The sequence below is a fragment of the Oncorhynchus masou genome, chromosome 24 (genome assembly GCF_036934945.1).
Source record: "Oncorhynchus masou masou isolate Uvic2021 chromosome 24, UVic_Omas_1.1, whole genome shotgun sequence".
Classification (NCBI taxonomy): Eukaryota; Metazoa; Chordata; class Actinopteri; order Salmoniformes; family Salmonidae; genus Oncorhynchus; species Oncorhynchus masou.
The window spans coordinates 99,288,456-99,304,475 of NC_088235.1; the positions used below are offsets into that span (position 1 = coordinate 99,288,456).

The following is a 16,020-nucleotide window of genomic DNA, read 5'->3' on the forward strand; positions in this document are numbered from 1 at the left end:
TTACCGACAACGATGAGACTGCCTATAGGGAAGAGGTCAGGGATCTGGCAGTGTGATGCCAGGACAACAACCTCTCTCTCTCAATGTGAGCAATATAAAGGAGCTGATCGTGGACGACAGGAAAAGGCGGGCCGAACAGGCCCCCAATGACGGGGCTATAGTGGAGTGAGTCAAGAGTTTCAAGTTCCTTAGTGTACATATCACCAACTAACTATTATGGTCCAAACACACCTAGACAGCCGTAAAGAAGGCACAACAACACCTCAGGAGACTAAAAAGATTTAGCATGGGTCCCCAGATCTTCAAAAAGTTCTACAGCTGCACCATCTAGAGCATCCTGACCATTTGCATCACCGCCTGGTATGGCAACTGCTCGGCATCTGACCGTAAGGCGCTAAAGAGGATAGTGCATACGGCCCAGTACATCACTGGGGCAAAGCTTCCTGCCATCCAGGACATATATACTAAGCTGTGTCAGAGGAAAGCCCAAAAAATTGTCAATGACTCCAGTCACGCAAGTCATAGAATAGACTGTTCTCTCTGCTACCGCATGGCAAGCGATACCGGAGTGCCAAGTCTCGGACCAAAAGGCTCCTTTACAGCTTCTACCCCCAAGCCATAAGACTGCTGAACAATTAATCAAATGCCCACCCAGACTATTTACATTGACACCCCACCCCCCTTTGTTTCTACACTTCTGATACTTGCTGTTTGTTATCTATGCATAGTCACTTTACCCCTACCTACATGTACAAATTACCTCGACTGACCTGTACCCCCGCACATTGACTCGGTAGCGGAATATAGCCTTGTTATTGTAATTAAACAAATTTTTATTTATTTGGTAAATATTTTTCTATTTCTCTTTCTTGAACTACATTGTTGGTTAAGGGCTTGTAAGTAAGCATTTCACAGTAAGATCCACACCAGTTGTATTCGGCGGCATGTGACAAATAAAGTTTGATTTGAAGGAATTGTCCGTAGAGCCCCAAGACAGGATTGTGTCGAGGCACAGATCTGGGGAAGTGTACCAAAAAAATGTATGCAGCATTGAAGGTCCCCAAGAACACTGTGACCTTCATCATTCTTAAATATAAGAAGTTTGGAACCATCAAGACTCTTCCTAGATTGGCCACCCGGCCAAACCGAGCAATCAGTGGACAAGGGCCTTGGTCAGGGAGGTGATCAATAACCTGCTGGTCACTCTGACAGAGTTCCTCTGTGGAGATGGGAGAACCTTCCAGAAGGACAACCATCTCTGCACCACACCACCAACCAGGCCTTTATTGTAGATTGGCCAGACGGATGCCACTCCTCAGTACAAGGCACATGACAGCCCGCTTGGAGTTTGCGAAAAATCACATAAGGACTCTCAGACCATGAGAAACAAGGTTCTCTGGTCTGATGAAGCCAATATTGCACTCTTCGGCCTCATAGCCAAGCGTTACGTCTGGAGGAAACCTGGCACCATCCCTACGGTGAAGCATGGTGGTGGCAGCATCATGCTGTGGGGATGTTTATCATTGCCAGGGACTGGGAGACTAATCAGGATCTAGGCAAATATGAACGGAGCAAGGTACAGAGATCCTTGCTGAAAACCTGTTCCAGAGCGCTGAGACCAGGGAGACGGTTCACCTTCCAACAGGACAAAACGACCCTAAGCACACAGCCAAGACAACGCAGGAGTGGCTTTGGGACAAGTCTTGTGAATGTCCTTGAGTGGCCCAGCCAGAGCCTGGACTTGAACCCGATCGAACATTTCTGGAGAGACCTGAAAATAGCTGTTCAACGACGCTCCCATCCAACCTGACAGAGCGTGAGAGGATCTGCAGAGAAGAATGGGAGAAACTCCCCAAATACAGGTGTGCCATGCTTGTAGTGTCATACCCAAGAAGACTCAAGGCTGTAATCGCTGCAAAAGTTGCTAAGGGTCCGAAATACTTATGTAAATGTCGTATTTCAGTTTTGATTTTTTTTATAAATTAGAAAGAAAAAAAAACATGTTTTTACTTTGTCATTATGGAGTGTTGTGAGTAGATTGATGAGGGGGGGAAACGATTTAATACATTTTAGAATAAAGCTGGAACGTAACAAGGGGTCTGAATACTTTTCCAAAGGCACTGCAGTTACCTGTTTTTTTTTGGTTATGAATAAGTCAACAAATATTCCCCATTTGCAGGCTACTAAGCTACTTTTGCCTTCTTGCAATGCAGTACTTCAACCACTAGAAACTGTGCATACATTTGGTCTAAAGTTTGCGGAGGATAAGCATATTCTCACGTCAAGTTTTTTGTTTTTTTATAAATGCCTTCTTTTGCGTGAACTGGCACACACATGTTTTGGGGAATATTTTGTGTCTATTCAACAATTATAAATGAGACACCTGGCATGCTGCGTGAAAATGTAGGAAGCTGGGGATATCTGATTTCTGTTTGTCTTAACTCAACACATCCACCACTAATAAGCTGAACTTTCAGTCATCAGTCAGTTTTTTTTGTGTGCATACCATTACAATGATAATAGTTCCTCACAGTATTTGAAACATCTTTCAGTGTGAAAGACCAAAATATCATGATCTGATGATCACACACACTATATACAGTGGGGAGAACAAGTATTTGATACACTGCCGATTTTGCAGGTTTTAACACTTACAAAGCATGTAGAGGTCTGTAATTTTTTATCATAGGTACACTTCAACTGTGAGAGACGGAACCTAAAACAAAAATCCAGAAAATCACATTTGTATGATTTTTAAGTAATTCATTTGCATTTTATTGCATGACACAAGTATTTGATCAACTACCAACCAGTAAGAATACCGGCTCTCACAGACCTGTTAGTTTTTCTTTAAGAAGCCCTCCTGTTCTCCACTCATTACCTGTATTAACTGCACCAGTTTGAACTCATTACCTGTATAAAAGACACCTGTCCACACACTCAATCCAGCAGACTTCAACCTCTCCACAATGGCCAAGACCAGAGAGATGTGTAAGGACATCAGGGATAAAATTGTAGACCTGCACAAGGCTGGGATGGGCTACAGGACAATAGGCAAGCAGCGTGGTGAGAAGGCAATAGCTGTTGGCGCAATTATTAGTAAATGGAAGAAGTTCAAGATGACGGTCAATCACCCTCGGTCTGGGGCTCCATGCAAGATCTCACCACGTGGGTTATCAATGATGACGAGGAAGGTGAGGGATCAGCCCAGAACTACACGGCAGGACCTGGTCAATGACCTGAAGAGCGCTGGGACCACAGTCTCAAAGAAAAACATTAGTAACACACTGCGCCGTCATGGATTAAAATCCTGCAGCGAACGCAAGGTCCCCCTGCTCAAGCCAACGCATGTCCAGGCCCTTCTGAAGTTTGCCAATGACCATCTGGATGATCCAGAGGAGGACTGGGAGAAGGTCATGTGGTCTGATGAGACAAAAATAGAGCTTTTTGGTCTAAACTCCACGCGCCGTGTTTGGAGGAAGAAGAAGGATGAATATAACCCCAAGAACACCATCCCAACCGTGAAGCATGGAGGTGGAAACAATTCTTTGGGGATGCTTTTCTGCAAAGGGGACAGGATGACTGCACTGTATTGAGGGGAGGATGTATGGGGCCATGTATCGTGAGATCTTGGCCAACAACCTCCTTCCCTCAGTAAGAGCATTGAAGATGGGTCGTGACTGGGTCCTTCAGCATGACAACGACCCGAAACACACAGCCAGGGCAACTAAGGAGTGGCTCCGTAAGAAGCCTCTCAAGGTCCTGGAGTGGCCTAGCCAGTCTCCAGACCTGAATCCAATAGAAAATCTTTGGAGGGAGCTGAAATTCCGTATTGCCCAGCGAAAACCCCGAAACCTGAAGGATCTGGAGAAGGTCTGTATGGAGGAGTGGGCCAAAATCCCTGCAGCAGTCTGCGCAAACCTGGTCAAGAACTACAGGAAACGTATGATCTCTGTAATTGCAAACAAAGGTTTCTGTACCAAATATTAAGTTCTGCTTTTCTGATGTATCAAATACTTATGTCATGCAATAAAATGCAAATTAATTACTTAACAATCATACAATGTGATTTTTCTGGATTGTTGTTTTAGATTCTGTCTCTCACAGTTGAAGTGTACCTATGATAAAAATTACAGACCTCTACATGCTTTGTATATAGGAAACACTGCCGATTTTGCAGGTTATCAAATACTTGTTCTCCCCACTGTATATACACAAAGGTATGTGGATACCCCTTCAAATTAGTGGATTCGGCTATTTCAAATCAAATTTATTTGTCACATACACATGGTTAGCAGATGTTAATGCGAGTGTAGCGAAATGCTTCTAGTTCCGACAATGCAGTAATAACCAACAAGTAATCTAACTAACAATTCCAAAACTACTGTCTTACACTTGTGTAAGGGGATAAAGAATATGTACATAAGGATATATGAATGAGTGATGGTACAGAGCAGCATAGGCAAGATACAGTAGTTGGTATCGAGTACAGTATATACATATGAGATGAGTATGTAAACAAAGTGGCATAGTTAAAGTGGCTAGTGATACGTGTATTACATAAGGATGCAGTCGATGATATAGAGTACAGTATATACGTATGCATATGAGATGAATAATGTAGGGTAAGTAACATTATATAAGGTAGCATTGTTTAAAGTGGCTAGTTATATATTTACATAATTTCCCATCAATTCCCATTATTAAAGTGGCTGGAGTTGAGTCAGTGTCAGTGTGTTGGCAGCAGCCACTCAATGTTAGTGGTGGCTGTTTAACAGTCTGATGGCCTTGAGATAGAAGCTGTTTTTCAGTCTCTCGGTCCCAGCTTTGATGCACCTGTACTGACCTCGCCTTCTGGATGATAGCGGGGTGAACAGGCTTCCTGTAACATCGGGTGGTGTAGGTGTCCTGGAGGGCAGGTAGTTATTTCAGCCACACCCGTTGCTGACAAGGTGTATCAAATCGAGGACACACCCATGCAATCTCCATAGACAAACACTGGCAGTAGAATGGCCTAACTGAAGAGCTCAGTGACTTTCAGCGTGGCACTGTCATAGGATGCCACCTTCCCAACAACTCAGTTCGTCAAATTTCTTCCCTGCTATAGCTACCCCGATCAACTGTAAGTGCTGTTATTGTGAAGTGGGAACGTCTAGGAGCAACAACGGCTTAGCCGCAAAGTGGTAGGCCACACAAGTCCACAAAATGTAACCGCTGAGTGATAAAGTGCATAGCTCGTAAAAATCGTCTGTCCTCAGTTGCAACACTCACTACCGTATTTCAAACTTCCTCTTGAAGCAATGTCGGCACAAGAACTGTTCGTCGAGAGCTTCATGAAATGGTTTTCCATGGCCGAGTAGCCATTTTCAAGCCTAGGATCACCATGCACAAAGCCAAGCGTCGGCTAGAGAGGTGTAAATCTTGCCGCTATTGGACTCGGGAGCAGTGGAAATGTGTTCTCTGGAGTGTTTTTTTATCACACCTCATCTCGAAGGACAAATCTGTGTTTGGCGGAAGCCAGGGAATTGCTACCTGCCCGAATGCATAGTGCCATCGGTATATTTTGGAGGAGGAATAATGGTCCTGAGCTGTTTTTCATGTTTCAGGCCCCTGAGTTCCAATGAAAGGACATCTTAATGCTACAGCATACAATGGCATTCTAGACGATTCTGTGCTTCCAACTTTTTGGGGAAGGCCCTTTCCTGTTTCAGCATGAGAATTCCTCCATGCACAAAACGGTGTCCATACAGAAATAGTTTGTTGAGATCGGTGTAGTAGAACCTCAACCCCATCGAACACCTTTACGATGAATTGGAACACCGACTGCGAGCCAGGCATAATCGCCCAACAGTGCCCGACCTCACTAATGCTTTTGTGGCTGAATGGATGCAAGACCCCGCAGCAATGTTCCAACATCTAGTTGAAAGCCTTCCAGAAGAGTGGAGCGAAGGGGGTACCAACTTCATATTAATGCCCATGATTTTGGAATGAGATGTTCGATGAGCAGGTGTCCACATACTTTTGGTCATGTAGTGTGTTTCCGGTGGAAACATATAAAATACCTCCACCTTTCCCTTGTGCAAAAACAGATGTCTGTCCTGAGCTCACTGGCACAGGAAACTCCTGAGGGCCCGGAATACGCCAGTTGATACAATGTTGCAAGTTCGCTAGTCATCGCTCAGGTCAAGACCGATTTTAAAAAGGGAGGCGGAGTAGAGAGATGAATGCTATTGAAAGAATCTGCATTTTCGTCGATATTTTCTATTTTTATTTGTTGAATTTATGTAGGCTATTTTTACTTAGTTGACCATGGAAGGAATAGGCCTAATTCTGCATTGGCTTAGGCAATCTCTTGAGTTCGATGCGCTTATTTATTTAGTCGACAGTGGATCATGATGTATCAATGTTGTCCGAATGGCTGGTGCTCTCGCATTAGTTTAATATTTACTTTTAGATTTTTATAATTTTAATTCAGATTTTAGAAGACAAATGTTATTATTGAATGTAAATTGTTCCATGAAAATGTGCACATTAAAATCATAACTGGCTGACAGATGGGTAGGAATGGTAGGTTAAAATGTGTTTTTCCTCCTATAACGTCGTTATAAAATAATTGCCTTTGTTTCTGTCGTCTGATTTTGGCTAAGCTACTTTGAAGCAAGGTAAGAAATGCAACATAATATGAACTAAAACATTCAGGTTTCAAACAGTTTAAGTATGTTTTCAAAATGCATAGCTCACATTGTAAGGTGGTGGGTGACCTGCTGATACCCTGTCTGCACTTAAATGCTGAATAGGAGGCCTGCTTCAATTACCAAATACAAATGGTAGCTCTCTTTAATTGTGGCCATCAAAACTGTTTTAATACTCAATTTCTTTTAGAATTGCTGCGAAATGACCAGGCTTATAAAAACCAATATTTGACTCCAGCAGCAACCAGCTCTGTAGGCCTATGCTGTGCATCTAATAGTTGTTGGATAAGTAAGATGCATGACAACTAACGTAAATACACACGCCAATTTAACTCCACAAAATGATACGAATGAACCTATAGACCAGTAAGCATGATGGTCAAATGTATTTCCATTGACTGGTATTTCCATCAATGAATAATATCAGTGTTTTGCAGTGGGATTTTTTTTCTTCTCCCAGTCGACTTGGCATCTATTTTTATTGGATTTTAATTTCTTTGTTTGCCTAAAGCCGGCAATTACTGGCTAACGGAAATCCTGACACACACACACACACACACACACACACACACACACACACACACACACACACACACACACACACACGAGAGATGGGGAAAGGTTGTTCGATCATCCAAATGGTTGTTAGTACTTGATTACTTGTGTGACTATTAATTTGAGAAAGAAATTATAAACTAGGTCTAAATTAACAATAAAAATAGTCGGGACATTTTTAATACAAGGATATTCTATGACATTGGAAATAATTAATTTAATAAAACAACATATGCACCCCATTAAAAAAAGACTGGTAGCCTTCATGTGGAGCTTGTTGTTTTTTTTGTTGGCCAATCAAAGTGGCACTACAGTCAGAGGCTCCATGTGTAGCAATGCAAAATGGAATTAAGTCAGCTGGAGGAGTAGGCTACAACAAGCAACTAACAGGTATGCATTTAAAAAAAAATCTGAATGAATTTTAATTTGACATAGACTGGGAGCGAAGCTAAACTAGCTAGCTGGCTAGTTTAGCTGGCTTTTATTCTCCCAATTTGATGCAACAAAGACCGGAACTATCAGATGGGATGGTAAATATATGGCTAGCTACAAGTTTTTAGTTGAGTTGGCTATACATTACCTCTCTCTCCCTTCCTGCACACTGCTTCCACACACACCGGCCCCTCCCCCTGCCCGCCACACACTAATCGGCACATGACTCCCTCCCTGCTATTTTCCCTTGGCTGGCAGTTGTCACATTGTTTTTGGTCACTAATCGCAGAGCTAATCTCTCTGTGTGTGTGTGTGTGTGTGTGTGTGTTGTTCAGGTGGAGGAGGTGAGGAGACACAGTCACTGTCTAGCCTTCAGTTCTTCTGGTCCCCAGAGTCAGACCTACTACATCAGCTATGACTCCTACACAGAACACCTCCGCTGGCACAGACAGGCTGCCAAGGTACGTGTGTGCTCAGAGTTGAGTTGCATGTCTTCAAGTTGTTAGCAATCTGGAAAATGAAAACCCTTTTGTCTCTTACTCCTTTTCTTTCTCTCCTATCTCTCACCCTCTCTCCCTCCATCAGATAGTGTCTCAGAGGGTGAGTTCTGTGGATCTGTCATGTTGCAGTCTGGAGGAGCTGCCATCTCAGCTGTTCTACAGCCAGGACCTGACCCACCTCAACCTCAAACACAACTATCTGACGGGCCTCACACATCTCACCAGGTATGTGCCCCTGCAGGCTGTGGGAAGAGGTGGTAGGATGGAATGGAGGGAGTGGGGGAAGAGGAGAAGAAAAGGGAAGGAACTGAGAGATATGGGCTAGGGTGGCTCCGGAGAACGGCTCAATTATATGCCTCTTGAAGGAGGGAGGGGTTAAGAGAGGAGTGATGTGGGCGGTTTGTCCCTCGATATCCTCTCTCGCGCTCTCTCTCTCTCTCTCTCTCTCGCTCGCTCTCTCCAGCTCTGGGTATCACCATATGGTCGCACGGTTAGAGGATTAGATCCACCTACAGATCTGTGTTTGTGTTCCTATAGGATTGATTTGGTCTAAGAAAACAGATTGGGGTTGATTAGAAGTAGACGTAGGCGGAATTAGGAGGGGAAATCTGAGCTTGAGTTATTCATTTATTTATTTATTATATATATATATATATATATAAATCTCACACACACACACACACACACACACACAGTTTCCCTCTGGAGCTTTCATGAATCAATGGCCAGTGATTCCCAGACCTCTCACCTATGACCTGTTTTTGGAGTCACGGTCTGCAAGCCAAGAGACATGATTGGTCCAAAACACAACGACTGCATTTTGATTGGCTCCTCTTCAGTGACCTTTAGCCAGGGTTGGGGCCCAGCAGTGTCATTGACTGCGGTCAGGTTCTCGCTTCTTCTCCTTCTAGCTAACCCTTCTATGCTTACAGTAATACAATGCTCCCCACCATGGAGACCGTCTACATCTCAAATGGCTCCCTATTCTCTATAGTGTACACTATTCCCTATATATTTCCCTGTGCGTCCTGGTAAAAAGTAGTACACCATATAGGGAATAGGGTCCCATTTGAGATGCGCGCTCTGTCCCAGGCCTGGTGTAGTGTTACAGTTAGTGTTTCAGTGTGAGCTGCTCTGCTTTGGGAGACATCAGACAGTGGGAATGGATGGGAGATGGGACAGGACCGGACTGGTGCAGAACAACAATAACAGCAAAAACTCCCATGAATAATCTTCCCATCGGGCCACACTGCTCAACTTTCAGCATCAAACAATGGTTAGGAAAACAGACCCTTGCCTTGCCGGTGAAGAGACACACTATATCCATCCTCCTCTCACACACACTCTGCATACAGGACATTATCCATCCTCCTCTCACACACTCTCTGCATACAGGACATTATCCATCCTCCTCTCACACACTCTCTGCATACAGGACATTATCCATCCTCCTCTCACACACTCTCTGCATACGGGACATTATCCATCCTCCTCTCACACACTCTCTGCATACGGGACATTATCCATCCTCCTCTCACACACTCTCTGCATACGGGATATTATCCATCCTCCTCTCACACACTCTCTGCATACGGGACATCATCCATCCTCCTCTCCCTCTCTGCATACAGTACAGGACATCATCCATCCTCCTCTCTCTCTTTCTCTGCATACAGGACATCATCCATCCTCCTCTCCCTCTCTCTGCATACAGTACAGGACATCATCCATCCTCCTCTCTCTCTTTCTCTGCATACAGTACAGGACTTCTCTCTCTCTCTCTCTCCAGTACAGGATGTCATCCATCCCCCTCTTCCTCATTCTCACCGTGGTTCAGTGACTCTGGTTGTACTTCCGATGGAATGGCTTTGTGCTCCCATTGTTCTTCCATAAACACAGCTTTACCAAGGGAAGAGGAGGGGAGGCAGACGGGGCTTCAGGAATGTGTTTTTCCCGCGACACTGCGTTGGGAACGCGGCTGGCTGTGGCTTTTCCTTGGAAAAGACGTGGATCCAGCACCGCCTTTCACGCTGTCCCCACAGTCAACCGGGTTAGGCTAGTTAGGCCTGGGAAGACCAGGTGAGCCGAGTGCCTATCAGAATCGACAAAGATTCTCACACACGTGCCCACCAAATTTTTCACATACACCGCAGCTTGTGGTAGCTACACCTTCGAAAAACATGTTTTTATGTGCGCAATCACAACAATATGTGTGCTGCTCACATATAGTAACTGACGAAATAAAAGAAACACCAGCATTAAGTGTCTCTCCAGTTTTTTTAAATGGCGTTGGCAAATTTTTCAGATGTGGTATATTTCCAAACTCTTACTTTCAAAACTGATAACACTTGTAATGCCCCCTGTCTTATGCTCAGAACCTTTGATTGTGTAGTCATTGGAGTTGAACACATCTTTCACCCCTGAGTCAATCATGCAAGTTTTCAGTGAAATTTAGTCACCAATACATTAGATGAATTATGAATTAGACTCATCATTTAGTCATTTTAACGAACATTTAATCTAATAACAAAAAACACAAGATTTATTTTTGAAGTGCTGAATAGAATAGTAGATGGGAAATATCACTTCCATACAGTATTTGGCTGACATGCACAATTAGTTTTTTGCAAACCATATTTTTTGTATCCAATGGCAAGTTGTGAGCATGTAGAGAACTATGTTACTTTTACAGTTTCATTTTCATTATATACAGTGCCTTGCGAAAGTATTCGGCCCCCTTGAACTTTGCGACCTTTTTCCACATTTCAGGCTTCAAACATAAAGATATAAAACTGTATTTTTTTGTGAAGAATCAACAACAAGTGGGACACAATCATGAAGTGGAATGACATTTATTGGATATTTCAAACTTTTTTAACAAATCAAAAACTGAAAAATTGGGCGTGCAAAATTATTCAGCCCCTTTTCTTTCAGTGCAGCAAACTCTCTCCAGAAGTTCAGTGAGGATCTCTGAATCATCCAATGTTGACCTAAATGACTGATAAATACAATCCACCTGTGTGTAATCAAGTCTCCGTATAAATGCACCTGCACTGTGATAGTCTCAGAGGTCCGTTAAAAGCGCAGAGAGCATCATGAAGAACAAGGAACACACCAGGCAGGTCCGAGATACTGTTGTGAAGAGGTTTAAAGCCGGATTTGGATACAAAAAGATTTCCCAAGCTTTAAACATCCCAAGGAGCACTGTGCAAGCGATAATATTGGAATGGAAGGAGTATCAGACCACTGGAAATCTACCAAGACCTGGCCGTCCCTCTAAACTTTCAGCTCATACAAGGGGAAGACTGATCAGAGATGCAGCCAAGAGGCCCATGATCACTCTGGATGAACTGCAGAGATCTACAGCTGAGGTGGGAGACTCTGTCCATAGGACAACAATCAGTCGTATATTGCACAAATCTGGCCTTTATGGAAGTGGCAAGAAGAAAGCCATTTCTTAAAGATATCCATAAAAAGTGTTGTTTAAAGTTTGCCACAAGCCAACTGGGAGACACACCAAACATGTGGAAGAAGGTGCTCTGGTCAGATGAAACCAAAGTTGAACTTTTTGGCAACAATGCAAAACGTTATGTTTGGCGTAAAAGCAACACAGCTCATCACCCTGAACACACCATACCCACTGTCAAACATGGTGGTGGCAGCATCATGGTTTGGGCCTGCTTTTCTTCAGCAGGGACAGGGAAGATGGTTAAAATTGATGGGAAGATGGATGGAGCCAAATACAGGACCATTCTGGAAGAAAACCTGATGGAGTCTGCAAAAGACCTGAGACTGGGACGGAGATTTGTCTTCCAACAAGACAATGATCCAAAACATAAAGCAAAATCTACAATGGAATGGTTCAAAAATAAACATATCCAGGTGTTAGAATGGCCAAGTCAAAGTCCAGACCTGAATCCAATCGAGAATCTGTGGAAAGAACTGAAAACTGCTGTTCACAAATGCTCTCCATCCAACCTCACTTAGCTCGAGCTGTTTTGCAAGGAGGAATGGGAAAAAATGTCAGTCTCTCGATGTGCAAAACTGATAGAGACATACCCCAAGCGACTTACAGCTGTAATCGCAGCAAAAGGTGGCGCTACAAAGTATTAACTTAAGGGGGCTGAATCATTTTGCACGCCCAATTTTTCAGTTTTTGATTTGTTAAAAAAGTTTGAAATATCCAATAAATGTCGTTCCACTTCATGATTGTGTCCCACTTGTTGTTGATTCTTCACAAAAAAATACAGTTTTATATCTTTATGTTTGAAGCCTGAAATGTGGCAAAAGGTCGCAAAGTTCAAGGGGGCCGAATACTTTCGCAAGCACTGTACATGTGTAGAACAAATAATGAAAAATAGGGGAATTGTGATGCAGTAGGCTGCAGTAAAAACACATTGCTGTAGCATAGTGTACGTATGCCATGCTAATTCTGCTCCATGCAACATTGTTCAAGATCACATTTTTTACGTGACTTTTCAACTGATACAGTATGACTTGTCTCTCTACTTGACACAATTCATCAGCTTACAGTGTATCAGTTAAATTCAGATAATGAGTGGAAAATGCAATCGGAAAGTATTCAGACCTCTTCCCCTTTTCCATGTTTTGTTATGTTACAGCCTTATTCCAAAATTGATTACATACATTTTTTTCCCTCAGACTACACACACTACCCCATAATGACAAAGTGAAAACAGGTTTTTAGAAATATTTGCACATTTATTACAAATAAACTGAAATGGCTTATTTAAATCAGTATTCAGACCCTTTGCTGTGAAACTCGAAATTGAGCTCAGGTGCATACTGTTTCTGCTGATCATCATTGAGATGTTTCTACAACTTGATTGGAGTCTACCTGTGGTAAATTCCATTGATTGGATATGATTTGGAAAGGCACGTACTTGTCTATATAAGATCCCACAGTTGACAGTGCATGTCAGAGCAAAAACCAAACCATGAGGTCGAATGAATTGTCTGTAGAGCTCAGAGACAGGATTGTGTCGAGGCACAAATCTGGGGAAGGGTACCAACAAATTGTGCAGCATTGAAGGTTCCCAAGAACACAATAGCCTCCATTCTTAAATGGAAGAAGTTTGGAACCACCAGAGCTGGCCTCACGGCCAAACTGCGCATTCAGGGGAGAAGGGCCTTGGTCAGGGAGGTGACCAAGAACCAGATGGTCACTCTGACAGAGCTCCAGAGTTCCTCTGTGGAGATTGTTGTCCTTCGGGAAGGTACTCCCATCTTTGCAGCACTCCACCAATCAGGCCTTTATGATAGAGTGGCCAGACGGAAGCCACTCATGACAGCCCACTTAATTGCTTAATTAACTCAGGAACCACACCTGTGTGGAAGCAATTGCTTTCAATATAAGTTGTATGCTCACGTGTTTCCATTATTTTGGTAGTTACCAGTTTGGCACATGACTTCCTTCTTATTAGTTTCCCCTGGGTGGCAGTTGTCACATTGTTTTTGGTCTCTAATCGCAGAGCTAATCACTCCCTGAATGCATCCCTAATGGCACCTTATACCCTATATAATGCACTACTTCTGACCAAGGCCCATAGATCTGTGGTCAAAAGTAGTGCACTATGTAGGGAATAGGGTGCCATTTGGAACGCAGTCCTCCCTTTCTACAGTGTTGTTGTTCTGAATGGGCTCATTAGGTAACCAGTTCTTCTGACTCTTTAGTTTCTGTGATTGTTATTGTTTGATTTTCTCTGAAAATTCCTGTCCAATTGACCCCCTCGCTCTCTCCCTCATTCACCCCCCCTCTATCTAGATTCTGCAGGTTGAGGAGCCTCAATCTCTCTAACAACGCTCTGTCTGACTTCCCTCTGGCCGTGTGTGACATCACCTCCCTGACAGAGCTCAACCTCCAAGGCAACCTTCTGACCTCTCTGCCCTCAGCACTGGGGACCATGCACAAGTGAGTGGGGTCACAGGGTTAAAGGTCAGGGGGCAGTAGACAGAAAGAGGGAGAGAGCTTGTGACTGAGACAGTAATTGAAGCACCATTGGGCAGTTATTTGTTTTATAAGCCCCACCCAAAAAGCATTTAGTTAATTGCTCAGCATTAGTGTTGGGTTTTGTGCTGTTGCCCAGCATGTCCACTACAGAATAACCAGGCTGCGAATGTTTGGTGAGAACCTGTTTTCAGACATCAGGCTGCAGTAATAGGATCTGAAAGATTTGGCCTTTTTTAAAGTTGAAATTCTTAATCTCTCGATTAGCAATTTTTCATAAGTCCCTCGTGGAAAGAACCACGAGATTTACATGTCACATAAAATCAGGCACGATAACAGAAAGCTCATGTGAAGATTACAGCCACACACATAATCCCCTCTCCCACTGAGCTCCATACTAACCACCTCTCGCCATCTCCTCCTCCCCAGCCTGCAGACCCTGCTTCTGGACGGTAACTCTCTGAACTCCCTGCCTGCTGAGCTGGGCTCTCTGGAGGCCCTGACCTACCTGGGCCTGTCCTTCAACCTGTTCAGCAGCGTACCTCCAGCCCTGGAGAGGCTCAGGGGGGTGGAGAGGCTCTGTCTGGCTGGGAATCAGCTCTCCTCCCTGGACATGGTCGGCCTGCAGTGGCTCCCCCACCGACACATAGATCTCAGGTATATTACTTTGTAAATAAGTGTTTTAATTAATTCTTTCAAGTGTTTTGCTCTGGGATCAAATGCACGTCTTTTATCTATGTATTTATTTATTTTTACCCCAAATAACATTTCAATTAATTAAATTCAATACTAGTACTGCTTGGCTAGTGGAACCTTGCCTAGCTCCCTTCATAGATATGTAATAAGCAGTGGCAATTTTTAGCGTGTAAATCTTGGTGGGGCAAACTTTTTTTTAAATGCATGCCAACAAAGCCCCAACACTAAACAATACATTCATTGCTCTATAACGGTGACCCCAAACTGTATTGGTGACAAATGGTTCCCCCTACATAAAGCTGTCCCAACAGCAGAGCTTTCTCTTCAGCACCATGGAATGAATCCTTACAACCGCTACACCTGGATATCAGTGGAGCCTTGTCTGGCAGCGAAACAGTTAATTTACTGACTTGCTAAACAAATGTGAATTCTACTGACAATTGAGATACAAACTATATGGCTTTAGCCTCTTAAGTATCATACCCTTTTTATGCCAATTTGTCTAAAATGACATACCCAAATCTAACTGCCTGTAGCTCAGGACCTGAAGTAAGTATAGACAGATTCTTCATACCATTTGAAAGGAAACACTTAGAAGTTTGTGGAAATGTGAAATGAATGTTGGAGAATATAACACATTAGATCTGGTAAAAGATACCATTCTTTGAAATGCAAGAGAAAGGCCATTGTCACGAACCACCTCGAAGTTCGTGACAAAAAGGGAGACAATGTGGAGATGAGGAATAACAAAATATATTTATTAACTAAACTAAATACAATCAACAATGGTGTGTGTGTATTCAGTAATCAGTAGTGTAAGTGAGTGGTTGCGTGTACAAATGTGATAATGAGGGGTGTTGAAAGGTGCCAACACAAATAAACAAAACAGCCACAAAAAATGCCACAACCAAAATCTCAGTGTCTGCATGGAGAGAGTCTCCTCTATGAATAGGGAAGTGGTGCATTTATCTTGGGACACACCCGGGCCCAGGTGTGTCCCATGTCTCTGACGACCCTCCCAGCTCCACCCGCCAACATCCTAAAAAGGAAAACGAGAGCAAAGAGAAAGAATACGGCAGACAGAGTGGGAGGGTAGTCACCCCCCCCCCCCCCCACACACACACACACACACACACATAAAACCGGGGACCAACAAGGACCCTGGAACACCATACCA

General features: G+C 43.5%; 1 protein-coding gene across 1 annotated transcript in view; it reads left to right on the plus strand.

Annotated features, from left to right (window-relative positions):
• Positions 1-16,020, plus strand: part of LOC135513116 (PH domain leucine-rich repeat protein phosphatase 1-like) — a 77,772-nt gene that overhangs the window by 24,691 nt on the left and 37,061 nt on the right. Inside the window, exons 3-6 of the mRNA XM_064935836.1 lie at positions 8,015-8,140; positions 8,265-8,404; positions 13,965-14,111; positions 14,577-14,804. Coding sequence (XP_064791908.1) covers positions 8,015-8,140; positions 8,265-8,404; positions 13,965-14,111; positions 14,577-14,804 — 641 coding nt within the window. The remainder of the gene's footprint in view (positions 1-8,014; positions 8,141-8,264; positions 8,405-13,964; positions 14,112-14,576; positions 14,805-16,020) is intronic.